At 43.9% G+C, this 27910-nt stretch overlaps 1 protein-coding gene across 4 annotated transcripts in view; it reads right to left on the reverse strand.

The window, feature by feature from the left end:
- The window catches only part of HECW1 (HECT, C2 and WW domain containing E3 ubiquitin protein ligase 1), a 405077-nt gene that overhangs the window by 226341 nt on the left and 150826 nt on the right, over positions 1 to 27910 (reverse strand). For all 4 annotated transcript variants that reach the window (XM_020289912.2, XM_020289913.2, XM_076006287.1 and 1 more), the window contains one exon: positions 6356 to 6680. In XM_020289912.2, coding sequence (XP_020145501.2) covers positions 6356 to 6680 — 325 coding nt within the window. The remainder of the gene's footprint in view (positions 1 to 6355; positions 6681 to 27910) is intronic.

Here is a 27910-nt window from a genome sequence, read left to right on the forward strand (position 1 = left end):
GAGCAAGTCCTGGAAAACCGAAAGAATATTAAAACATGCTGGCTGAACTATGGGTCTAATGGAAGAAGAGATATTCATATGGTTGAGAAATCAACAGTGACAAGTAAATATGAGTATGGCCTAGGGTTTCTCAACCTTAGCAGTATTGATATCTTGGGCTAGGTAACTGTTAGTTATGATGAGACTCTTCTGTGCAATGCAGAATGTTTAGTGTCACCCCTGGCCTCTCTGTATTCAGTAGATGCCAGTGGCATCTCCTACAATGTGCCAACCAAAAATGTCTTCAGATATTACCAGATGTTTCCGGGGGTGCAAAACTGCCCTTGGTTGAGAACCACTGGTCTAGGATTAAAAGCAATGACCATAAGAATAATAAGAGATTATAACAGATCTATCCAGTGGAAGGTAGAAAAGAAAAGAGAAACAAAAGAAAACACATTAAATAAAGAATATAAAGAAAAGCAGCAAAAATAAGTCCTAATATAACAGCCAGTATAATAAATGTAAATATGCTATCTTAATCAATTAAAAAAGACTTCCAGAGCAGAGTTAAAAAAAGACAGAGAAATATTGAAAATAAAGGAAGGAAGAAAAATGAAAAATCGAGCAAATATGAAGCAGAAGAAAACAGATACTGGCAATTCTAATAGTTAAAAAATAAAATTCAAGGCAAAAATAATATAAGGGACACAGATGTATCTGTAACAATTAACTGTAATAAACTGTAGAAGAAAAGGATACAAACATCACAAACATTTATGCACCTAAGAAATAGCATCAGCACCTACAAGTGTACAATTTATAAAAGTGAAGTTAACTATAGATCAATTAAAAATTATTTTTAAGGCTACCTTGTCTAAGATAGCATGAAAAAAATATTTTTTGCTAGATATTTTTAACACATGCCATCCAAAAAATGGAAGAATGAAGACAAAAAATCAGAATATATAACATATAAATAATATAAATAAGATTAAACTTTATATATACATATATGCTTATATAAATTACACACACACATAGATTGAGGTAGGGAGAAAGGCAATCCTTGCTTTGTGCAGTGCTGTATTAACTGAAACTTGTTCATATCAGAATTCTGTCCTCACTTTGTATGTTCTGTGCTGTTACCATTGTTACCTCAGTTGCTGTGGACCTGTGCAAAGTGAAGACAGTTTTATGTGCATATTTCAGTTAGCACGGCACTACACACACACACACACACACACACACACACACACACACACCCCTGAGCAGGTACAGGTCACATCAAAAAGCTCCAAAGAATTGATTTGATACAGACAATAATCTCCAACCTTACACAAGTGGTACAATCCAGGGGTATGGAAGAGAATATACATCCCCAGGCACCAGTCTATGAGAACACTTCAAAGATGTAATTTCAGAGAATTTTTAATTCTAATTTTGCTCTGAGTTATCATCTCTTGATATATTGAATTTCAAATGCATGAATGTACTCTACTTTCATTATGTTTTAAATTCCTGGGAAAATTCTGGCATAGTATTGGGGTAACATGGTATAGCATAGAATAATAATGAATAGGATTTCTTAAAATGATAAATTAATAAGAAGGTTAGTTTTGTAACTTATGAGCATATTATGCCTACTTTACCTATTCAATTATATTTTCATGATTTTATTTGCATATTTATTTTATATTTAAGCAGTTTTATTTTTTTATTTTTTTGAGGCAGAGTCTCACTCTGTTGCCCAGGCTAGAGTGCTGTGGCATCAGCCTAGCTCACAGCAACCTCAAATTCCTAGGCTCAAGCGATCTTCCTGCCTCAGCCTCCTGAGTAGCTGGGACTATAGGTGTCCACCACCATGCCCAGCTAATTTTGTTTTTTTTCTGTTTTTAGTTGCCTAGCTAATTTTTTTTTCTATTTTTAGTAGAGACAGGGTCTTGCTCTTGCTCAGGCTGGTTTCGAACTCCTGACCTTGAGTGGTCCTCCTGTCTTGGCCTCCCAGAGTGCTAGGATTACAGGTGTGAGCCACCACGCCTGGCCTATTTAAGCAGTTTTAATAGTGGCTACTTTCAAAAGAGTCAAAGGAATGGCTATTTAAAAAAATTGATAACCCACAAAAAGATTGAATAATATTAGATATATTTTTAAAATAATGGAATGGGGAATGAAGAGGTGAAACACGCACACACACACACACACACACACACACACATACATATACATGTATACACACACACATTCTCATTAATTTAGCAATTTCATGATTAGGAGTATCTATAGTATTCCTCAAATTATGTATCTTAACCCAATTATACAATGTTGTTTCCTTAGCTTGAGGAAGCCAAGGGCATTGCTGAATTTTAACCTACGGATAGGACTAATAAACAATTAGATTTTATTTGGCAAAGTTGAGCAGGTGTTACTGAATCAATAATTGCAAAACTATTTACTGGAAATGCTGATTTCCAACAAATCCATCTCTAAACGCTTGTTTTTGACAGAATGATAAGCCTCTGCCCATTTACTCATGTTTAAAAATAACTCTCCAGGTCCCTGCTGGTTTGGGCAGAAGCTTTTGTCTATAATGTGCAACTAAAACAATCGAGTACAGGTCTACGGGCCCAGGCTAGGCTGGATTAAGCTTGGGAAGCAGGTTACTTGTTATGCTGCATCCAGAGACTAAAGCTATTTGGCAAGGTAAATCAAGAAGTGACTCACTGATCACCAGGCAGTAAACGCACGTACCTCATCAATTCCTCTCACTGACCCTGAGAAGGAAGTCGACATTTTTGTCTCCATTTTGGAGATAAAGAATATGAAGCTCAGATGACAGTACCTGGCTGAGGCCACACATCTTGCTAGTGGCCGAGTACGATTCTAAACCAGGTCTACTTGTCACCGAAACCACATGGCCTTTCCCCATTCTGTGCCACTAGGAGAGGGAAACATTGATCACTTTCATCCAGCGCATCATGAACCACTCTGTACCCAAGAGCAACCACTTGTGACTTCACTTTACAATAATGGTAATGCTAATGTCATTGTCCCACTATTGGGTCCCTGTGGTCCTGGGTAAGGACACCATTGTTGGCTTGGTGACAGTGTCACTGAGCAGGGCCACACATCACCCTCCACATCCAGATGTCTTCACCCTCTTATGGCAGAAGCAGTCATGTTTGCCTGGAGAATCCCAGAGGTCACACTCTGCTGCAAGCGTCACACACCTGGCCTCCACTGGCCATCGCGATGGCCCACTGGTGTGGAGGGGCCCACACCTGACGTCGCACCCGGGTGCTGAGATGTTCTTGTGGTCAGCACCCCAGGAGTTCTGCGCCAGGGGAGGCAGCTGTGTGGCTGTGGGAGCCATTGAATTGGCATCTCCCCGTTTGTGAAATGACAGGTTAGATGAAATCACCACTTCTAAATTTCTAGGCCTAGCTCTCTGGTTTGATCTTTGGCAAGGCACTGCAAATCTGAGAGATCAGTTACTAAGGATTTACAAATTATGAACTTTTAAGATTCACGATAATTTTGGATCTGGAAATTATTTTTGAAATGCTATACTGTTGCAAGTGTTGGCATTTTGCATTAAATAACTTCACAGTTATATATGTGTAGCTACAATGGGAATAGCAAACTGTCAAATTAAGATTCTAAGACAAGGAGTTGTGGTTACTTTTGTCTCAGTCGAAATGTCATGTTAACATTCAGATCTTATTCATTCACAGAGTTTCGTGATACTCGATACGGCTGACCGCCCCTTCCTTCTCCTACCCCCGTCTTCTCTTCCCTCTCCAGTGTGGTCTCCTAGTTGTCCTGCCTCTTCACCACCTCCTCCACCTTGAGTGCGAATTCCTCCTCTGCTCCTCTCTCTGACAGCGACTGCCTGGTGCGCCCTCTCTAGACACAGTACACGGGTGACCTTCTGCACTCCCAGGGGCCAAGCACCTGGGATCTACGACCCTAGCCCGGATCTCTGGCAGAGCTTCAGACCCAGCCATTCGTTCACTGTGCATCCGGGTCCTCGGGTATCCCACACTTAGTGGGTTCCACACTGAGCTCATGATCTTTTCCCCGAACATGCTTCTCTTCCAGTTGGCCCCTAACTCAAGGGAAGACATCAACACTCACCAGCTGCAGGAAAGCGCCCCCTCGAAGAGTAGATTAAAAACTAGATCTGGAGCCAAACGCCTACTTGCCTCAGGTGCTGAACAAGACACATTCCTAAGTATGGTCAGGTGTGTGGGAGGCGGCTGTGGCCACCCTGGAGGTCGCAGGCCAGTGTGCAGGGGCAGCAGATGCCTCAGCCCAGCTGATGACAGCCTCGCGGTGTCTGGACCCTGGCCGTCAAAGTGGGGGCTTTTGTGAAAGAAGCTAGAAAGTTGTGTCAGGGTTGATTCTTAGAAGGTGTTGTCCCCGTTCTTTGGCTCCTGTCTGGGAAGAATCACAAGCTGGGCCAGTGTGACGGAGAGATGACAGACACAGCATTTCCACACAAGCAGCTTTTATCGCAGCTTGTCAGCATAGAACAGAAAGCGGAAGTACATTTCCCAGGGGAAACGGGTCAGACTCTGCAAGTGGAGGAGACGCTGGGTCTTACCACATTTCTACTTTTATGTCTATGCCTTATGATATGCTAAATAGTAGGTGGAATATTCATTACTGTCCGGGGGAAAAGGGTGGAGAGTTCTTAGAGCTAGGGGCCCTCCTCAATTTTGTCCTTATAGGGTAACTTCCAAGGGTTGCCATGGCATTTGTAAACTGTCATGGCGCTAGTCAGTGCAGGGTTTACTAGGCTAATGTATGTTAATGAGGAAAAGGTCATCTTTGGACATGAGCTCCTAGCTTCTGTGTATGCTTCTGGCCAGGAAACGTCCCTAACTGCGAGCTCTTGCTGCTGTGGTTAGGTTCTAAATGCTCATTGACCTCCTCATTTTTGCCCCCCTCCTCTTTTCCTGCAGTTAATGCTGCCCACTTACACCTGCCCCAAGACTTGGACTTCAACATGAAATTTCTACATTTTCAAATGTTGATAATTAATCAGATTTAAAACAAAACAATGTGGACTAAACAAAATAAGCACAGTGGGCTGTTATTTTGCAATCTCTGTTCTAGATCAGTGGTATCTACTTTTATTCAACAACTATTTTTAAAAACAAATGAAATTTTTAACTGTTTGGAAATCCAATTCAGCTAGTCATGACTATTTGATTAAAAATTTCAAAAATTACATTTTTTCATGTCTACAATAATGTATGCATTATAAATACACTAACCAAGCTGATGGCAAAACCTTTAAGAGACTCAAAGTGTTTCTCTGAATGCAAATGGTACTACAGGCTGTAAACTACTCACGACTATCCATTACTTCCTGTGATATTGAGGGTATTAAATTTAGTGTTCTGTGTCCAAATGAACATGAAACTGCCCTGCATGGACTGAAGGCAGAAGGCCTTGCCTCAGTTGTACCTGCTGTTGAGTCTGTTGACTTCTGTGGTTCCCCAGCAATTACACCCTGGCTTTCAGGTCAATTTCAACCACACCTGATTCTATCGCATAAAATAGATGAAATATATTTTTTATGTAAATTTATTTTCACAATTTCAAATTTGTAAGATTTATTTTCAAAACCAATTTATGAGAATAGTAAAACCTTTATAAAAATAGTTGCCTTGGCATCCAATTTATTCTCATAATTTTGTTTGTTTGCACCGAGAAATTCTAAGAAGCTGTCAACGTTTGAACTTTCAAAATTTGTAACAAAGCTCTACCTAAACAAAGCAAGTCAACTTTCTCCAGCACCATGACTATATGTGTAATCCCAGTTTGTGTTTTGAATACAGTGCAGTAAGAATGTTGAAAAAACTGGTGAAGATTGTGTTGGAAACAAAAGCAAACTTACCTCCATAGAGATTTATGTACACTGGTTGACTATATAGTGTTACTTTGGCCTTCTAAATACCTGGCTTTAAAAACAGGTGTTTGCTATTAACTTTCACAATATATTGGAAGAGCTTCTGTAGTTGCAAGCATCTGTTTAGCCACACCTAACCCTGCTATCTCATGAGTTTCTTCCATTGGACAGAGCTAGCAAGAGAGGCCTTATTGTCTGTTCTGCAGAAAAACAAGGTCATGCATGGTGGTTTTCAGTGTGTTAGAATCTGGCGTACAACACAGTTCATTGTGCATTTTAATTATATTATAGAGTTTATGAAAATAGTAAGGCACATATAATTGTGAATTATGAATAATAGACTCACGGAATGCCTGAAGCACATTTATAAGATCGTTATTTTTGCAGCAAACTGTCAATGGGTCTGGTTACGTCACTGGCCCAACCAGGCAGGGCTGAAGGTGACATTCTACTCACCAATGAGGTACATGCCAATCCAGTCTCCAGCGTCCACCTCCTCCTTTATGTCCCAGTGGATCACCAGGTCCTGCGAGTGCCCTATGGAGTAGTAGGAGCTGCTGACCATGAGCGTGGAGCGGCTGTCCGAGGTGACCAGGTCAGTGTCGCTGGTGGAGCGGGGAATGGTGACGCCGTCATGGGGGCCACCCCTGATGTCCATGTTGTGGAACTGGTCAGGGTTGTAGCTGTAGCGGAGCGGCTCCTTGCACCGGCGTCGGCTCTGGGAGTTTCTAGATGGAGACGCCATGGCGGCCAGGCCTAGGAACCTGTTCTGGTACAGATTCTGTGGGAGCAAAGAGAGTGAGCGGGGTCAGGACATGCGGCGGCAGCTCAGCCACCGTCTTCACATGGAACAAAAGATGTGCTGGGAAACGAGCTGTGAGCGAGCTGCCCTGCTGGGCAGATTTGAAACACAACATAGAGCATCTTCCTTGTGCCCAAGGCTGCAGCTCTGGGCTCTCACAGGGACAGCAGGAACAAAAATACGGGCCCACCAAGGTGCCCTGTGTCTCCACGCTCTGCTGGGGTCTCTGTCTCTCTCAGCTGCCTCTAACCTACTGGGTACCAGAAAGACTGGCAGGTGTAGAATGGCCCCAACGATGTGACTGCCCCCAAACAAAGTGCCATCGCTCGAGGGCTCCAACATCAATTACGTTGGGTCTGATTCTATCCGTCTTTAGGGCAAATGACCATCACTACATGTTGTAGTGACCCATGCATCATTCAGGTCCCTACACGCCCCAGGATTAGAGGCAGCTCCTGCTGGGGGAGTGGGCACCCCTCCTCCATGTACAGCCCTTGCTCTGCGCTGAATGACTCCAGACCGTCTGGAATTTCTATTAAGGATTTCAGACATCCTAGTTATCTAACAGTGCAATTTTCAATAAAATCCAATCTCAGAGGACTGTGTCTCCCTTGAAGCCAATGTTATTGTAGAAAACATTGCATCTGATCAGGAAAAAAAATGAGTTTTTTTTTTTTTTATTGTTTACAACCTTGAGTACTTAAAATGAGCTGGGAGAATGCTTAGCAATAACTTGTTTTGGGCACAGGTAACTTTGAAAACATGGAAGGGAAGGCATCACATAGAACTCATGCAAGGGATTCATTTCGGAAATAAGCAAGAGTGATTCTGGCTTCATCACTAAAATTGAGATAGATTTATTTATTTATTTTTTAGAGACAGGGTCCTGCTGTGTTGCCCAGGCTGGAGTGCAGTGACATGATCATAGCTCACCACAGGCTTGAACTCCTGGGCTCAAGTGATCCTCCTGCCTCAGTCTTCTGAGTAGCTGGGACTACAGGCATAAGCCACCACTTCTGGCTAATTAAAAAAAAAAACTTTTTGTAGAGATGGGCTCTTGCTATGTTGCCCAGGAGGGTCTCAAACTCTTGGCCTCAAGTGATCCTCCTGCCTTGACCTCCAGAGTAGTTGGGATTACAGGCACGAACCACTGTGCCTGGCCAACAACTGGGATTTAAATGGACATTTTTGGAGTTCCTGGCTATTAAAGTACATGCTATTCTACAACTAGATTCCAAGAAGAGAAAATTAAGACCTAAAAATGCATTGAATCATGCAGTTTAGATCCCAGGGACTGTAACTTATGCAAATCAATCAAATGCAAGTAATTGACTTTTTGTTTACCAGCCATGAGGACCAGACCCCAGCAACAGTCTACTCCTTAAATTATATTATCTATTTAGCAGTGATTTAGGCCTGCACTTTTTCTATCCTCCAAGACCAGGGCATCGTAAAACGTCTATCATTAACCTGACTAAGCACATAGTGTTGGCATTCTGAGTCTCAGTCCTTAAGGTCATGGGTCAGGCCTTTTCATTCATTATTTGTGTCTCTTGTTAGGAATTCCTCTGGCCCTACTGGAGGTAGCTGCAAAACTACTATAGGCAGAAAAGCCAGACTCCAAAAAGCATCTCATCACACTATTGGGGCTATATTTCCCATTTTTTCAAAAATACTCATCACTACAACAGTATGAAAATAGACAGACCATGGTGTTGCCTGGAAACCAGCCCTCCTCCCGGGAAGACAGGCAAAGCACTGAAGCCCAGGGAGGCAGGAGCCACCCACCCACCTCAAGTCCCCGCAGCTATTCTGGGCGGTTCAGGGAGGATCTCAGTAAACTGACGATCCTCTGGGTGGCTCTGTCCAGAGACCTTTGTAAAATGTCTCAAACAAAAAGGCTGCTGCCAGAGCATAAAGTTTCTTCAGTTCACACATAGATTAATAACATTTTATAGTATTATAGAGATTAAAACCTACTTGGAATTAAATGAAATAGTCAATATATAATTATGAGTTAGATCAAACCATGATTAAAACAGGTGCAGCACCTACTAGCTTCCCAGCCATGCACTTGTTCCTGGACAACTTAATCTTTCTGGACCTCAGTTTCCCCATTTGTAAATAGGTTGTCATCAGGATTTAAGAAGACAGTGGATATCAAGTTCTTGATATGGTAAATGCTCAATAAATAAACATATACTACTAAAATACTACCGGCATTGCTTTAGGATGGGAAGCCTTATTGAAACCTAGGGCTTGGGCAGTCAGCCAGGCTCAGTCACTGACCAGATATCTTCTTGTCACCCCAGAGTCCTCACGCTGAAATTCATACATTAAATTCAAGAAACCCTCCAGGCTTTCTTACAGAATCTAAATTGCAAGTGTTAAACAGTCTAGTGTATTTGTAAAGGTGCTTCAAATTCCAACTTCTGGTGGAGGCGCTCCTTATAATATCGTAAGGTTTGTGATTGAGCAGGATATTTCTGCATTAATGTTGAGGAGCCTGAGAGAAAGATTATTTATCCATGTGGTTTTGACCGGGGCTCCAAAAAGATTATAGAGTGTTTCTTGTTTGTTGAAAAATACAACAATTCTGCTGTTGTATTTTTACCAAAATTCCCTGGAAACCAGGCAACTTTCCTGAACCTGTTAATTACACCAGTGATCACTGTCCACATGGTGACAACAGAGGTATAGAAGGAAACATGAGTCAAAGAGGACATTTGTCAGCAATTGCAAGACTGGAACGATGACATTTGCTTGGGATAAGCAGGCCAGCCTCAAAGCGGTGCCTTGACGACCACACTCGCCCACCCACCCTGCCTTCCCACACGTTCTCCTCATTCATATGAGCGGGCAGGACCGGTACTTAAGCTTCAGAATTCTGCTCCAACACCAGCTCTGCGGAAACCTCTCCTCGCAGCCTTCCCGTGCCCAAGACAGTGGGACTTTCTGCCCCGTGAGCCACAGGAATCCCATGCCCCTGGCATTATCGCTAGTTGACCTGCCCACGTTCACTCCCACGCTGTGAGGTTTCCTCCTCTTTCTATCCCCTGTGTCTGGCAGATTTCCTGGCATGAAAAGGCCCTTGAAACTTTAATGCATGGAATTTATTTTATGCAATGATATCCCTTCTTCTTCCAGAAAGGGCTTAAGATGGCGTATAAAAACAGGTAAAAAAAAAATACCGAAATATGGTAATTTTGTAGTAGATGGAACACAGAGAGAAGATAAAGATAGGAACAAGAAGTTATGTAATGAAACTCTATTCTGTCATGTCCTCAACAGGTGTTTTTGTTAAAGGCACACAACAGTTGCTTCATTTTATTTTTAATTTCCCAGCTTTATTGAGGTATAACTGACAAATAGAAATTGAATGATCTTTAAGGTGTACAATGTGATGATTGATATACACATATTTCATGAAATGATTACCACAATCAGGTTAGTTGACACCTCTATCACCTCACCTAGTTACCCCGTTTTTAAATTTTGTTTTGTTTTGTTTTGTGGTGAGAACGTTCAGGCACATCTCAACAGTTGCTTCTCGACAGCAGCAGGTGGACAGGGTCCCTTGCCCTGCAGGCAGTTTCTTCGTGGCCACGTTTTTCCCGGCCATTCGCAAGTGTTCCCGACACACACTATAGACTCATCGGGCTGGAAGAAGCAATTTAATCATTCTCTCTTCACAGCTGAACCGTGGGAGATAGATGAAGATCTTTCCTGGTTTTAAATAGCCCTGGATAAAAGGCCACTCTCTTCCAATGTTTTACAAGCCCGTCATTCTTCCTAATCTCTAAGGCAAGTCTCATCGGACAGAAGACCTCTTCTCTTTCTTCTCTGCAAACAGGAGGGGCGGCCCTGCCAACTCTCTGTGTGAAGGGGAAGTCGGGGCATCAGTAAATTGCTCCCAGCCTTTTCTCCATCCCAGGAAGTAACTGAAGTGTCTTTTATCTTCTCTTACCTTTGGCAACAGGCAATATGAACGGATAAGAGGACCACAGGAATATCAGCAATGGTTTGAATAACGCTATAATTTTCCAATTATTGGCTGTAACCACGGGGCCCCAGTTATGGGCTATGTTAAGCACAGCTTTTAATTGACCCTTGAAAAAGTGGGTCTGACGAGTGAGCCCTTGAAAACAATCTAAACACACTGTACAAAGAGCCCCATTTTATAGGGAGTAAAATGCCATCTGCTGTTTTTTTTTTCTATTTGTAGTAGAGGATACAACAATTGCTTTGTTTACTTGTTTTGCTTCCCAACTTAAATAACATCGTAATTGTTGAAATGTTTTGAATTAAGTGATATGTTCTTAGTTTGTTGTTGTTTTTTGAAATCTTGGAACAGGCCTTATGTGTTTAATATGTTTTAAGATACTAGTATAGCACATTAGCAAAAACAAAATCTTCGGTAAGAACATAGAATCTTAAAAGCAGAAAATCATCACATCTAGGGAGGGACCTTGTTATTATGCATGGATTTTTTTTTTTTAAGAACCCAGAGACAAAAGCTTCTGCTCTGTCAGTTTCTATCTGACAAAGTCATTAATAGCTTTCTGTTTTGGAATACAAAGCGGTGAGTAAGTGCCATCTCAGAAATGAAAAGAAAGCAGACAAAGGCATATATATAATAGAGAAGATGATTCTTAAAAATTGCCTCTACACAAAGAAATAAAAATTATAAGTGAAAAATATAGGCCTTTATTAAAGGAAACTTCATTAAAGTATACAAGATGAGGTTATAGAAACTAGCATTATTTAGTGGGAAGAAAGAGTATAGTAGTTTTTGAGTCCATGAGCAGATTTTATTTTGATCCAGTAGATGCCTGAAGCTGTTCTACTCTGTACTCAGCTCTGGCAATGTCACCAGGGGGTAATAGAACTTAAAACAAACAAACAAAAAAAGAACTTGTCTTTCTACAAAGGATTTGAGAAAATTTACAACAAAAGAAATGCACAATGAAGTAGGGAAATATAAAACAGCCAAACATAAGGAAGTAGCACCAGAAAGAAGATAATGATTATGAGCATGTATTCTATGCTGGGGACTTTGTACATTATCTCATGAAAACCCTGTCAAGTGTCATTATTCCCGGGTTGGTGGGAAACCCAGCTCAGAATGATTAATACAATTCCAAGGTGATACATATTGTAGCAGGACGTGGGCCTATACATGTGTGATCAGAAGTGGGCACTCTTACCATTCTTAAACATTCTCTCTAAACTATAAAATGGACAGCTAGAGCTGCAGTAATTGAGATTCACATCCTTCTCTGAGCTTCTTGGCAGCCAAGAAGATAAAAGAAAAGCTTGGTTCTTGTGATCAGAAGACTGGAATTTTTTTCTTTCTCCAAGTTCTTAATAAACTGCTTAGTCTTACACTTTCTGTAGGGAACATGATACAATGTAGCAAACAATATCTTTTTTTTTTTTTTTTTTTTTTTTTTTTTGAGACAGAGTCTCACTTTGTTGTCCAGGCTAGAGTGAGTGCCGTGGCGTCAGCCTAGCTCACAGCGACCTCAAACTCCTGGGCTCAAGCGATCCTCCTGCCTCAGCCTCCCGAGTAGCTGGGACTACAGGCATGCGCCACCATGCCCGGCTAATTTTTTATATATATATCAGTTGGCCAATTAATTTCTTTCTATTTATAGTAGAGACGGGGTCTCGCTCTTGCTCAGGCTGGTTTTGAACTCCTGACCTTGAGCAATCCGCCCGCCTCGGCCTCCCAAGAGCTAGGATTACAGGCGTGAGCCACCGCGCCCGGCCTAAAACAATATCTTAAAAATTTTTTAAAAATTACAAATACAGTGGCAGATTCCTTGTACAAAGCTTTGACAGCACCGGAAGTCATCATGTGAAGAGAGTTTAGTAGGGGCTGAAGGATCATGTTTAGATGTGTTGCCCACTGACCATATTCAAAAATCTACCTGAAGCTTCTGCTCTCAACTCGGTGACTGTCCTCAATCCTGCCTCTTCCTTTCTGGCCTTGGTGTTGGTCCAGCCAGAGTCTGAATGACATGTTCTATCTAAAACTGTCTTACTGGTTAACATATTTCCCATCAGTGTCCTTCTTCTAGAAGGCAGGTGCCAAGAGAGTGGGGGCCTTGCCTAGCTCCTCTAGGTGTGCACTTCCAGCTGCAGTAGTGCCCGGCAAGAATGGCGAGGATGCTCAGTACATACTTTGCTGAATGAATGCATGAACACATGGGTGATGTGTGGGCTGGGGTGCATCTGCCTGCCGTGTCTCAGAGCCAGGACGTGAGGCTCTGCTCCTGGAGCTCAGGAACCCGTCTAAGGCATTATTTTGACTTAATCACAGGCTTGGTGCCCAGAATCCCTGCGTTCCTGGCTCTTGAATAACATTGGTATGGATGAGGCCTCCTGTTGGCAAGACCTGCAGAAGTCCAGAAGAACCCCTGGAGGTGGTGCAGGACAAGTGGGGTGGCTTGGGCTGGATGGTGCAGAAGCAAGGCCAGGACAGCTATGTCCACAGCCCCAGTCAGTGCTGGCCCTGCTGGTCCTGACAGTGTAAAAACGGGAACCTCCCACCTGACCCTTTGGGCTCTCCTTCCAGGCAGAAGCACAAGAGAACACCAAAGTCACTGTTGCTCACGCATTTCCTCTGAGTCACCATTGTTAAAGGAAACAATTCATTAGGTTAAAAAGAAAGGACTCTCTCTGGGAGTTGCCTTCCTCACCTGTCAAATAAGAACGGGGTGTTGGGGACGAGATTAAATTCTGCTCTTGGGTCCCCTTCTTCCCCTCGCATCCTGAGATTTGAATCCCGCCTGCACATTTGTACCTCTGCTTGGGAGCTGCTGTGTGTGAGTGAGGCGGTGGGGCCGAGGTGGCCCTGGTGGCCCTGGCCCTGTCCGATGTCGGAGCACTTCTGCGGAGGAAGGAGGGAGGTGGCCGCCCAGCCACCATCTCCATCTAACTCTCCAGCTCGCAGACACCTGTTCCGGAAACCTGTGCCTCAAACTGTGTTTTCAGCCTCAAAGCCACGCGTTGAAAAAGCCTTCTTTCGTGCCGGACATCGTGTAGAAGAACACCACAGAATTACATAAACGAAATTGTGTAGGCTCCTTTTCTTTGAAAAAGACATAAAATCCCACACATTGCTGGCTGAAAGGCAACATTAGGCAGAGAAAATTTTAATAAGCAAACCAAGCCAAGCCAGAGGATATCCACGTAAGAAGTCATGATTTAAAAAAAAAAAAATCTAATGGACTTGTTAAAATGACGGTCAGACGCATTATTTTAGGAATATATAAGCCTTATCACTCGTGAAAAAAAAATCCAACAATAAGTTTAAAAGAGTTGAGGGGGCCTGGTTCAGCCCCCTCCCCTCATGCATTGGGAAGTCGAGGCCCTAGAGGCTGCCTGCCCTGACCGCATGTGAGGGAGTGGCAAGGCCTGAGCCTCCCCGCGCCTTGTTAGCTGCCTGGTCCTTTGCCCAGCTGCCTCGCCTGGGAGGGAGCTTCAGGCTTGTTGAGGACCCAAGCGGACGTGTGTTTTCCTCTTTGATCTGCCATCGTGTTCACTTTTGCCTGCTGATGGGCAACGTGGCCGGGCGATGGTTATGGTTCTAAGAAGCACACTTTAGTAAGCTTTCAAATGGGGTGCTGAGTTTGCACACACATTGATGTTAATACTCAAAAGCATGTTGTTATTTGTTGTGGAGGTTCAAGGTGCTGTACAGATGCTCTCTTTTAAATTCTTACACCCTGGGAGTTGGACCCAGCGTAGTTGGGTGGATTTTTAAGTAGATTCTTCCTTCCCTATGCCATTCAATTAACAAATGCTTACAGAGTCTTTAGTATGTACCATACCTTGTGCTGAGTATTGAGGATGGGCACGGAGATGACTTAAGAGTGTTCCTATCCTCGGAGGGGCTGGTGTGGGAGGTAAATGTTTAAGCAGTCAACTACGACACAATGATGGGGGTAGTGGGCAAAGTCCCTTGTGGGAGGGAGAGAGACGCTAGGAACAGCTTTCCAGGTGGACCATGGAAGTCGGACTTGGAGGGAGGAGGAGGAAGGCCAAGGCTGGGAAGGGCAGGGGAAATCCAACACAAGCCGAAGGGGCTCCGTGTGTGAAGCCCTGGCGTTATGAGAATCACACTCTGCTTGCAGATTTAGCAGAGCTCCTCTCAGACGCCTGCCGGAGAGTGCCGGGGGCAGCTAGAAGTAAGAGGGGGTCTCCCACACCTCTCTAGGAAATAAGACTTCCCCTGTTAGAGAGTAGGGGGCCGCAGAAGTTTTTAATCTGGAAAGTGACACGGTATGTTCACTTTAGAAACATCATATGGCCGCAGTGAGGATGGGAGCAAGGAGGGTGGAGCCAGTGTGTGTTGGAAAACCCAACGACAGCTCTTCTGGATGCCAAGCTTGGAGCGCAGAAGGAAGTGTCTCCCAATAGGTGGTCCCTCTGCAACCAGGCTGCTAAGCTTCATTACGGCAGGGGGCAGGGGGACAGTGAAGCAGTAAGGGCTGACCTGGGTCCTTGCAGGCGTGTGAAAATGAAGGGACCATCCAAAGGCACACTTGTAGAGTACCATGGAGACCCCATAAGCCGCCTGTTTTCCCTGGGCTCTCACAGCTGCTGTGTTTGTCCAGCAATATGGCAGGGAGTGGGAGTGACATACCACACGGCACGCTCTAAGCCAAACTCAACTTGTGCTTAATTTTATCGTCAGGGGACTTTGCATCACTTAAGAACAGGTGCCCCAGAACACTTTGGTCCTCAGAACCAATCAGGAGAAGAAAATTTCAGGACTTTTACATCCTTTATTTGCAAATTTTGGCCCGCTTACATCAATATGGACTGAAGTAGACTGGCTTTCTGGAACACATTATAATTGAGATTGTATCTTGTCATAGCATGTGGTACAAAGTCCATCCTTCATGGTTATACAGCAAAGTAATGTTGCCAACAGCATACTACATTTAATTAATATACAAATTAAACACACATGAACACATACCATGTGATGTGTACCTTGGTTGGTGATGATGCAATGGACTGGATACTATCTACTGGGTGAGAAAGATAAATAAGCAAATAATTTCAATATAGCAAGTCCTTGAATAATGTCATTTCATTCAAGTTCATTTTGCTATAAAGTTGATGAGAAAAAAATTGCCTCCTGGCCAGGCCCCTGGCTGTGTGGAGTCTGCACATTCTCCCCGTGTCTGCGTGGGTTTGCTCCGGGTCCCCGATGTGCCTCTCACACACACAACGTGTGCCCATTAGGCGCCTTGGTGTGTCTAAGTTGTCCCAGTTGCAGCGAGTGTGGGTGTGTGTGTGCCCTGTGCGGGGAGGGGGCACTGTCCCCAGTTGGTTCCCATCTTGTGCCCTGAGCTCCCTGGATAAGCTGAGCCATTCAAAACCCTGAACTGGAATAAGGAGATTGGAAAAGAGATGAATGAATGAATGCTATCGTAAAATGTAAAATCCCAGTGTCTATGATAATCATACAAATGCATGGTGATAAACACAGCCGGCCTGCCAGGTGTGTGATTGTGGCTGAGCTGTGCCGTGGTGGGAAGTGCTCCTTGCGACTCTCGCTTTGCAGACGTTCCTTGACGGAGCCCATCACCACTGCAACCACCGCCACTCTCTGCACCCTAAAAATGGGGTCAATCATTCTCTTACTTGCTTTTATTAATCTTTCTTAAATGAATGTATAGCTCACATTTATTTCTATATTTAATATAAGAAGTGTTTGGGGTCTTTATTTAGAAGATGGGTAGTTTTTTTGTGACCAGAAATCTGCTGTAGGAAATTAACTCTTGTTTGTATCAATTAGCTTATGGGAAAATTGGTTTTGTTATACATTGTTTCCCTCAAAGTCACAGTTTCCAAGAACCTACTGGTGATGTTAGCGAGAACTTACTGTACAGGATGACAAACAAATAAGTTTAGAGGGATTTAGAGGACAGAGAGATAACCGCTGGGCTTGTCTGATGGAGAGGAGACAAGACTTAGGGGAGCAGTGGGGAAGGTATATGTTAGGCACAAACATACACAAAGGTGCGGAGCTGTAAAGACCACCCTAGAGTGTTCAGAGGACAGAAGACCAGAGTGTCCAAAGCACGGGGTACATGGCGTGGGAGCAGTGGGGCAACTGGGGCTGGGACAGACACATGACCGAAGCTAAAGGCCAAGGGTGCCAAGGTAAGGAGAGACAGGTTTCTGTTGAAGACAGGGAAAGACCCAGTGGTGGCCTCACGGACGCTGTGCTTTCAACAAAAGCTGTGCTGCTGAACATCTTCCTTCAGGGGCAACTTGCCAGAAATCACTGCTGAAGGACCAGGGGACACTCCTGAGCAAGCCCGGGACAGTGCACAGCTCTCACCCCAGTGGTCCGTCATCAGCTCCTGCTTTCCAGGTTACCTCTCCAGCGAGAGGAAGGCCCACCTGGGGCCACAGCTCTGACGAGGGTGCCGGCCACTAGGAACATGGGCTGTGTGCCTGCCATCGGGGCACAGCGGGGCTGAACCAGCCGCAGCAGAACTTTCTCTTTGTGATCAAAGTGCCCTGCTGAACACAGCCATGCCTGATGTGGATTCAGCGTTCATGCCCAGGACCGTTTTTAGAAGGCAACTCAGAGCAATGATGAAGAGTAGGACATAAATAGTAGCTGGCGATGTAAAAGCATCTGATCTCTCTCTCTTCGGTGTTTCATATCTATCCCTCTTCCTCCCTTGAAAGGTGACAGAGCCAGTTCATATCCCAGATGGGGTTACAGGCGACACATTCCTCCCCTCTCGTCACTGCGCCCCGCCTGTGACATTCCCAGCCCGCAGCACTCAGTTCCGGTTCTGGCTGCCTCTTGCCTCAGCCAGAGTGGGCTGCTCCGTCCCGGCACCAGCTGTGGTAGCAGGCCGGCAGGTGTGGTTTAAATTAAGAGACTTCTGTTGGAAGGAGGAGGAAGTAGGAAAGAACTGTTGCTATTAAATTAAACCTACCTGTAGTGATTTAGGATAAAATGGGGGCAGTTGAAAGGATAGAGAAAAACCAACCTACCAGCATCTCCATCAGGCTCTTAACATCAATGGGAGAAAGAAATGACACAAGAGCAAAGACATACTTGGGAGACTGAGGCAAGAGGATGGCTTGAGCCCTGGGCAACACAGCAAGACCCTGCCTTTAAAAAAAATAAACAACAACAACAACAACAACAACACACACACACAAACCCAAAGAGAGCAAGATGAAGCATTGACTTTAGTGAGCCATAGCTAAATGAAGATGTGCCTAAATTCCAACAGCATCGAGATATCCCCTTGGTCAAAAGACGCAAATCAGGTGACCTAGATGGATGGCATATTGCTTTGTTATCAATTATTCATGGAATGATAAAAGGAAGGAACAATTCTATATTGAAACCAAATGGGACTTGTTATTCAGCTCTGAGAGCACTGGGAAATTATCATTACGATTCTGTGAAGGTGGATTGGGAGTGTGTAGGAACCGTAGCAGTCCACAATTTTGCTTGGTTCTAGAACATTGAAAGAAAGGGAACACTTAGCTACTACTGCTAAAACATGTCTCGCATGCTGCTTACTGCTGAAAATCTTTAACATATTTAACAGACAGTCCCTTCTGACATTTTTCACAGCAACTAATCTTTTTGATTTTTCAGAACTAATGGGAAGGGACAAGAAATTGAGGCAGCTTGGAACCTTTGAACTCATGGGCAAAAGCTATAGTCTGCCATGGGATTTTAGACCATATTTCCAATTTTACACACTAGGGAAGAGGAATGGTTCTCAAGCAGCCCATCTCTTCTGCTTGGATACTTGCAGCCATCACCTGAGCTTGTGTGTGGTACACAAAAGATGCAGCCGCCACTAGCAATGTACAAGCCCCACTGCTTCTCTCACCAATTCCCGGCCATGTAGAATCTTTGCTCAGTCGTGTGGTACAGGTTTATGTGAAATTCAACAAGGATGCAGTTTCATTGGTGCTATCTTCTTGACTCTCTGTAGCAATCACCAGAAGGCAAATTAGATGATTATCATCTCACTAAGACACTTTTCACTCTTTAGCTGATGCCTAGACACCTTGAGCCTCAATCACACGGTAATGTATTCAAGGGCTCTCACTGCCGTTTCAACTGGTTATGAGACAAGCTGCCATATCCACACAAATAGAAACGGAGAGGTCTCAGTGATCTGGATATTTTAGAATTTTTCTTTTCATTTGAGGCTTGAATTAATTATTCAGATAACATCTCTAATTTTCTGTTTTACCTTGCATGCAGAAAAAACAGCAGAGATTAAAGTGTCCCATCCTTCCAGAGAATAATAGCTGCTCACGGAGCCCCAGCCCGGAAGTAGGAGCAGGAGACACAGCCCTCGCCTCCTGGCAGGTGGCAGTGGGGGGGGGGGTTGCTCATCACAGTGAGGCACCTGGGCCGCCATTCAAACTGCTCCTTAGGCTTTTCCACAAAGCCCCACGAGATAGAGGTATTAAAAGGAAAATGAGAAAATGAAAGTAATTTGGGTTGTTTTTTTTTGAGAAGAAACATTACTTCTGAGGAAGCGAGAGCCACAGGTACATGCTAACGAGGCTCAAGGGCCTGCATATTCCAAGACACTGGCTTTGTTCTTTGCAAAGGACAAGTCCCATCCCACCAGCCATCAGAACACCAAGTGCTCCATGTCAGCACCTCAATTATGATCTGCCGTCGGAGGCTGGCACGCGACTACTGCTTTATTAATATTACTCCAAAGTAGTTAGACCCACGTGTCAGTATGGCTTTAAAGTGCTAAGGGTGCACTTTTCAGCCATTCTTCATTTATTTATTCGTTCAGCCAACCAGTGCACACGCCAAGCACCGGAAAATGAACTGGAATATAAACTATGGCATCTGCCCTGAAGAGTCAGGACACGATCGTGTGAAATAGTAATAACCCAAGACATTCTATGGAGTTTTACATACTCAATTGCCAAAATAGATTATTAGAAGAAAATGCAAATGTAGAGAAAGAATGGGGTGGATATTACTGATGGGAAGAATGGTGCACACCCAACCAGAATATTGAGGTCCTGTCCTATTTAGATTTTTTAGAAAATGATGATATTGTTTTCTAGTGACTCCACTGCATATGTGTTTAAATTGACATATAAACACAGTGAAAAAGGAGCCTTAGAGCCAGACCCAATGTGGCTATATTTCTCAGTCTTGGCATGCCCATCAAAATCTGGGCAGCAATTTGCATTTCTATAGGAGAAGAGGAGGCAGGAAGTATCCTTGCAGTGACTGGTAACTGAAAATCCCTGCAAACCACCTTGCAGAGTGGCTCCTTCTGAGTGTACCTGAACCATCTCTCTTCAAGGCTACCACTCTGAGCACCACCCCTAGAGAGTAACAGCCACATGTATCCACACAGTCTCTGCTTTGCAGGCTGCTAAAACAATCTGTAAGATGATAAAAAGCAGCCTCCATAATTAACAAATTTCTATCTGCTGATTAGGAAGTGTTAGAAATGAACAAACAAACAAAAGTAATTGTGGCATTTTGGCTAGGACTCCAACTCAAGGACTGAAATGTGTCCTTGCTCTGGTTGTATATAATTCAGTTCAGTTGAACAAATATCCATAAAATACCTACTGTTTGTAAAGCTCTGAGCTAGCTGTTGTTCAGGGTATGATCCTTGTTCTCTCAGGTCAACTGAAGCAGAAAAAGCTGAATGCATGAGATGAAAACAAAATTAAAAATAAAATGAATGGCCTCTTCCCTGGAGATTCTAATTCAGTAGGCTGGGGTGGGCACCAAGCAGCTATATTTTTAAGAGCATCAGCTCAGTGTCATTCTGACCCGCAAGGAAGCACTCAAACAGGGGCCATCATTGTCTCTAATTGGTGGTTGTCACAAAAAGCTGCAAAGAGGAGGTATGGTCACCTTGAGATATTTTAACAACAACTGCATGTTAAGTGCCTTGAAGGCACAGGTCAGACTGTGGGCAAGCGCAGGACAGGGAGGGGGAATGTTTCCAGCTGCGAGCCGAGCTACGGGGGCTGCAGAGTACACCCGGAATGCTGGACCTCTTGAGAGATGCCAAGAAGAACCTTGGAACAGTTCATTTCTAAATGGATTCATCAGTCTTGTTTTTTTCCCCATTAGTTCACGTTTGGCCTCATTTCTCAATCTAGAATGGTACAAAGCAGCCATAACCTGAACTGAGACAAACCAAAGTGACATGGATAAGTTGTGTTAGACATCAGCACCAGGGATCAGAGAGAGGAAGACTTGTCTCCAGCTTGAATGGCCCCAGAAGCTTCCCCAGCTGCACTGCTGACTTCAGAGTTAAGCATTCATGAGTGGATGTCTTGTCATGAACCAGGGGCCCTCCTCTCACCACTAGGACGATGCCCCAAATCCCTTCCTGGACATTAAGGTAAGTTGGGCCACATTTTGCAAATTCCAAAGATCTGAGAGAAGTCCAGAGTTGGGACTTTTGAGTAAAAGTAATGCAGGCTAAAAATTGGAAAATTATACAAAATTAACACAAAAAACACCAACCCCCCCATAACTATGCCATTCAGAGACTTTCAGAATAGTTATGTGCAAATATTTCCTTCCTTTTTCCTTCATGCATTTTGTTAGATAGTTGAGACCACACATTTTTGTATTCTGCTTTTTATGTGTAACTACTACAGTGTAAGAATTTCCCTCATGTTATTAAAAATATCCCCTGAATCATTTCACTAGACATAATATCTTAACACATGGATATTCATAATTATCACAGTAATTCTATATCTGGAAATTTTTGTTGTTTTCATTTTTTCCATTATAGGTAATGCTAATTAAACTGGCATGACCACAGGCCAGTGAAAATATCCAAGTAAAAAACAGCAATTCATCTATAGATTTGAGTTTTTTAAATAATCAAAAATAATACACCTATGTTGCAGAAGCCATTAATATTGAAAAATAATTTATTGCATCTCTTTCTGCTTGTATGGTAGGAATGGGCTCCGAATTGCTTATTTCTTCCTCACCAGAGTGAGGTAGGCAGTACTGCTTAGAGCTATGAGACTGAGAGATAGCAGGAGGTAAACAAAGATCTCTTTGAAGGTCTTCAGAAGGGCTAAAAAATACATACCAGCCCCCCCCCAGTCCCTCATCCCCTCCCCCTTTTCTTCCACCTCCTGGTCTTGCCCTTATTCTAGAGAAAGTCTCCCTTCGAGAGAGGGCTGGCAAAAGGCCCTATCCTTGCGAAGCTTGTATTTGACTGGACATTGCATACCTGGATCTGGAGCAAACTGAGATTCAAGAATATAGTGAGAGAGAGGGGCTGGGGCCAGGTCTGGGGAACCTTGAACGTGGGCAGAGGAATTCGTCTTCAGGATTAATTATTCCCCACGGGTGAGAACAAACCACTGCACATTCGTTAGGAAGGGTGGAGAGTAAAACAGGACGAAATGGGCTTTTAGGGAGAAAAAGTGTCTGACAAAAGGGGGTGGGGTGAAAATAACAAGAAAGCTTTTGCACAGCATTTCCCAGTTTACAAGAAGCTTCCTCGGCTATCATGTCTCACAATCCTCCAGTCCCCCGCAGGCAGAGGCGAGCCCCCGTTCAGACAATGAGCCTGGGGTCACAGAGCAAGTGAGCGTAAAGCGGGGCCTCAGACCTCAGTCTTGTGACGCCTGCCTGGTCTCTGGTCTGTATATTTCCCTTTCCCAGCAAGCACTGTATTGACCCACACCCCTTGCATGCTTTCTTTCTGACGAGAACTTACAAATCTGGAAAGCTTGCTTTACTACAGTGTTCATAGAAGAATGTCAAGAGGGAGGAATACTATCAGAGTTGTCTGGGGATTTTTTTTTCTAAATACACACAACCATCCTCCTCCTTCCTTCCTGCTCCCAGCTTCTGACAGCTCATTTGCAAGCGCTTGGTGACTGCTGTCTATCAGCCTGCACTGCAGCGGGCGGCAAACCCTACTCCTCCGTCACTGAGAAAGTTGTGGTGGTTTGGCCTATGTGTTCAATTGCAGAAGTCCCGGGGAGAGAGCTGTTAATATAACATTCTTGATGAAAAAGAGACATGGGGAATATGCCTCTCGTTTGTAATATGCAGAGAATCCTATGATTAGTGCTGGTGGGTTTTCTCCCCCTGCTATCTCCATCTACATGGATATCCAGTGCCCATCTCAAACACAGCCCCCAAAACAAGTTCTTGGTCACCCCAGCCCTACATGTGCTCTCCCCCATCTCAGTAGAGCCCCATTCTCCCAGGTGGCCAGAGTGCACACCTGGACCCTTCCTCTCCCAAGGTCAATGCTGAAATGCAAACCGTGTCTACATCCACACAAGCTGCCCTGCCCCTGCCAACTTCTCAGTTCCCCGCCACTGTCTTCCTAACCTCAGCCAGCAGCAGCTCTTACCTGGGCTAAAGAGTTTCCCAACTTCTAGCCTACATTCTATTCTCCACACTGCAGCCACAGCAACCTCAAAAAAAAAAAAAAAAAAAACCAACTTAAATCAGATCACATCCTCTTCTGCCAAACCCCCTGTGGTTCCTTCTCACACAGTGCAAATCCAGGGCCTTCCCAGTGGCGGCAAGGCCTCAGTGCTCTATCCTCTGGGCCCCAAGTCCCTGACGTCAGCTCTCACACCTGCCTTCTCTCGACTTGGCTCCAGCAGCCCTGGCCTCCTGCTGTTCCTGCAGCCCACCTACCCCAGCCATGCCCCAGGGCCTTTGCACTCCCTGTTCCCACTGCCAGGAATGCTCTTCCTCCACGTGTCTCCAGGCTGCTGCTCTGCTGGCATTTCCTCATCACCCGCTCACCTACTCATCCCAAATCCCCTTGCATGAAGGCATCCTTTGGCATGCTCATGCTTTCCCCTGCATTACGTCTCTTTACAGCACTTAACATCACTGAAAACAGCATATACTCATTAGATTCTGTCTTCTGCTATTACAAGGCAGGTTTCATGAGCATCAGGACTTATTTTGTTCACTACCATACCCCTCCAGCACCAGAAGTAGTGCATAGACATGGCAAATCACTCAATAACTTTTGAGTGGATGAATAAGCGAATGTTACTGCTATCATTGTATGCAAATCCTTCAAATCTATTGACTTTCCCACTTAATTAGTATGGAGAAGTCAAATGGCCACCCATGAACTTCAGGGTACTTTGGTAAGAGGCAGCAGCCATGTAGCCTATGGGGCTTCCTGAACTCTGTCCATGACTTTCAAAGTCTAAGTACTATGGGGACATGACTTTGCAGCAGTTACACAGTGTGATTTCAGGTCGGAGATGTCTCTTCTCCCAAGCACTCTTAGGATGTGACAGTTTGGACTTCCACTCGACACAAAAAACATTTTAAAAGTGGCAAACAGAAGCTGTGCATTTGCTAATAGAAATAGTAAAAAAAAAGAAATTAATAATAGCTACGATTTTTGAGAGCCTACCACTTACCAGCACTTTTGCTAAATATTCCTTTAAGTATTTACTATAATGAAACAGGCATTAAATTTGCTTTCCCAGGGTACACACTGAGCCGTGATCAACTGAGCAATCAGGAGAGAGGAAGAGGCAGCAGAACGTGCAGCAGCCTTCCTGCTCGTGCTGCACCTCTGAAGCCTCAAGGACCCCCCCCCCCAGCCTCAGAATCAAGGCAGGTGGCATAAAGGCTCCCTGGAGGCTTCAGTGTTGCTCAGTCTTGATGGCATTGTCACGGGGCTTCATGCTTTGTGCTTCTCGTGGTCTCAGTAGTTGGATCTCTGAGGCCTGCTGCTATCTCTCTTCTTTGAGAGCAATTTGCCTGTTTGGACTGTGCTGATTTCTCATTCCACCTCTGCTGCGTTAGTTTTTCTACCTGCCCTCCAAGTCACCCCACCCCTCAGGGACCTGAGCTCCTCTGTTGAAACCGAGGGCAATGTGTGCTTGCCCTCTGGCCTGTCTTTTTAGTGTTGCACATGAGGCCCAAGGCCTCAGTGATCTATCTCTGTGGTCTAGACTTAGAGACCACAGACTAAGAGATCTCTGGCTAGTTCCCATGTTTAGATCACTGGCCTTTGCCCAAACTTGCATTCCTGGTGCTTTTAGTATAAACTATTTCTCCATGTCTAAGCAGTTTTCTGGGATTAAAAAGATAACAGCTTGCCGTCTAGCTATTTCTTTTTTCCTTTTTTTTTTTTTTTTTTTTTGCGGGCTCAGGTTCTTTATTTTGTATGACTCTGGGCAAGCTCATTCCTGACTGTACTGCTAATGAGTAGTTAGAGTCCAAGTGGCAGATGCTTCGTGAACTTCAGAGATCCTCATTGACCTTTGCAGGCTGTTTGCTGATTTTCTAGTCCAGTGGTTGTCAACCTGGCGTGCATGTTGAAATAGCTTGAGGAGCTTTAACAAATGCAGATGCCCGGGTTCCACCATCAAGGGATCTGACTTAAGGAGGCAGCAGTATGGCCTGTATTTTAGGGTTTCTCAAAGCTCTACAGGTAAGGCCCTTTTTCTGCATGTCTAATTCAAGCAAGCTCTCACAACAACCTGTTCCATTTCCCCCTTTTGTCTTATCTGCTTTTATACTGAAGGCTCAAAGAATTACACTGTGCCCAGAAATATTCTCCTAGCAAGCCCAAGGTATTGGTAAGACCCACTCTTTTTCAAAAGAGCTAGCCCATTTGATGACAAAAAGTTAGACTAAGTTTATATAACTACATTTAATACATTTAAACATAAACTAGAACCATAAAGCAAGAAAAAAATCCAGATGGAAAGCACATAAATATGAATAAAGCACAAAGTAAAATAAAATAAGGGCCCTTTGAGATTGTGAATTATAAGACCTGTGCAATCCAGGCTCTGCCACTTGCCAGACCTGCAATTTTGGGAAGGTCGCTTGACATTTCTCCTCCTCAATTTCCTCATTAGTAACATCAAAATGTAAAAGCTATGACTCCCCGGCTTTGTCGTGGAAAGAAAATGGAATAGTGCTGGTGAATGTACCTCATAAGGTTACTATTTTATTAAGAATAGAATGAAAATTATTTTGGAGGGGGAGGTTGGGTAGAAGTGGGTCAAAGGATACAACATTTCAGTTAGACAGGAGGAGTAAGTTCAAGAGAGCTATTGTACAACGTGGCCACTCTACATAATGACTATGTGTTGCAGTCTTGAAAATCGCCAAGAGAATAGATTTTAAGTGTTCTCACCACACACAAAAAAATGATAAGTATGTGAGGTAATGCATATGTTAATGAACTTGATTTGGCCATTCCACTCTGTATACCTATTTCAAAACAACATGTGGTATGCAATACATATATACAAGTTTATATTTGTGAAATTTAAAAATGTAAAAAAAAATTATTTCATCTCTGAGAAAGACAGTCCTCTCATTTCTTGTAAAATGACCTGTCACTAGAAGAGCCTGCAGACCAAGTGAGAAGGCTCCTGGCCCTGTGGTCCTGCCGTAGAGAAGTCGCATCCCTCAAACACAGGAGGCCCCCGCTGCTGGAGACCCCATTGTTAGTATCACCTGGACCGTGGGCACGCTTCTCCACCTCCACCCCTTGCCCTAGAACCAAGGAGCAGCTGGGTCCCACGCTGGGAAGGCTCAAGGCAGCCTGGGCTTTGGGGAAGAGTCAAGAGGTGACGCGCTCAGGTAAGAGAAAAGACAATTTAATTAACTTGTCAAGTGTTTCTCTCCAAGAACATGAATGAAATAGATAGTTGCATAAAAAAAGCATCTTTCCCAGTGGTGTCCAGTTCTCATGTCTCTTCCTGTTCCGATTCAAGGTGCTACTTTTGCTCTTGAGCTAGAGCAATGGAGGCTGAGGGACATGTCACAATACTGAACGTACTGAACAATACGTATTACTCCTAAATTAATATTCCTGTAGGTCTAAATCAGTGCTTCTTAAACGTTTTGGTTTCAGAACTTTTTATACTTTTAAATATTATGGAGGATTCTAAAGAACCTTTGTTTATGTGGGTTACATTTATGAACATTTATTATAAATTAGGATAAAATGTAAAATATGTGTATTAATTCATTTAAAAACCAACAACCACAAACTCATAACACATTAACATGGATAACATATTTTATACAAAATAACCATATTTTCCAAAATAATAAAAAGTGGAAATTGTGACATTGTTTTACATCTTCGCAAATCTCTTTAAGGTCTGGCTTAACAGAAGACAGTTGGATTCTCATACCAGCTTCTGACTTCAGTTGGTGGTGATATTATAGGAGCCTCTGAAAAACTCCAGTGTGTAGTCATGAGACAATGAGAGTGAAAAAGTCAAATAAAATCTTAATATTACCACGAAATTAGTTTTGATCTTACAGACCCACTAAAAGGCTCTCAGAGACCCCCCAGGGGTCCCTGGACCACACACTGAGAATTTCTAGATACAGCATCTGCGAAGCATGGAACTGGTTCTGTATGTTGGCAATTACATGGTCATTGGATGCTAGAATGGCAGGTGGTCTTACAGCAATATTTGATAAAATGTAATTAATTTTTCGAAAGTGTTTAAAAAGCAGCTGTATTTAGGCAACTTTTGGTATTTCATTTAACAAAAGATATATTTAATGATATCTATTCATCTTATTTTATTGACCCGTTTGTAGCTTGCTTTACACCTTCCAAATGTTTAATCCTGTGGTATGTTTGTCTCTTTTTATCATCCTCGCTCTGCTCTGGGGCCGCCAAGTGTTGGGACATGAGATGGGCTGTGAACACTGAACACCAGGCAAGAAACACGCCCGTGGGGACTAAAAACAACTTTAAGACAGGCACATGTGACCTTGCTGACAGCTCCCACAGTCTTGCCGGCGCCACGGGGAAGGCAGCACTCAGCAGATCAGTTGAGTCAGACAGAAAGCGTGCAACGGAGCAGGCCCTTCCTGCAGCAGCTCGTGCCCTGTCTTGCCACCTTGCCTGCCCCCTGAACCCCGTCCTGCGCTGCTTGCTAAGGTGAGGCACCTGCCGCTGGGCTGCTGGGTTTGGCCATCAGGAGTCCTGGTTAGTGGGGCGTGAGAGACCCCTGCAAACGCCTGTAAGAGGCAGACGTGCAGGGTGACCCATGCAGGGTGACCTAAGCTGAGTCACACATTGTTCCTGCTGCAAATCAGCAACCTCAATCCAGTAGTAGAAATTAAACCTGTCACTAAATAGCTATGCGCTGTCATGTGAGGCAGAGTGCAACAGAAGTCACAG

This window comes from Microcebus murinus, chromosome 9 (assembly GCF_040939455.1).
Source record: "Microcebus murinus isolate Inina chromosome 9, M.murinus_Inina_mat1.0, whole genome shotgun sequence".
Taxonomy (NCBI): Eukaryota; Metazoa; Chordata; class Mammalia; order Primates; family Cheirogaleidae; genus Microcebus; species Microcebus murinus.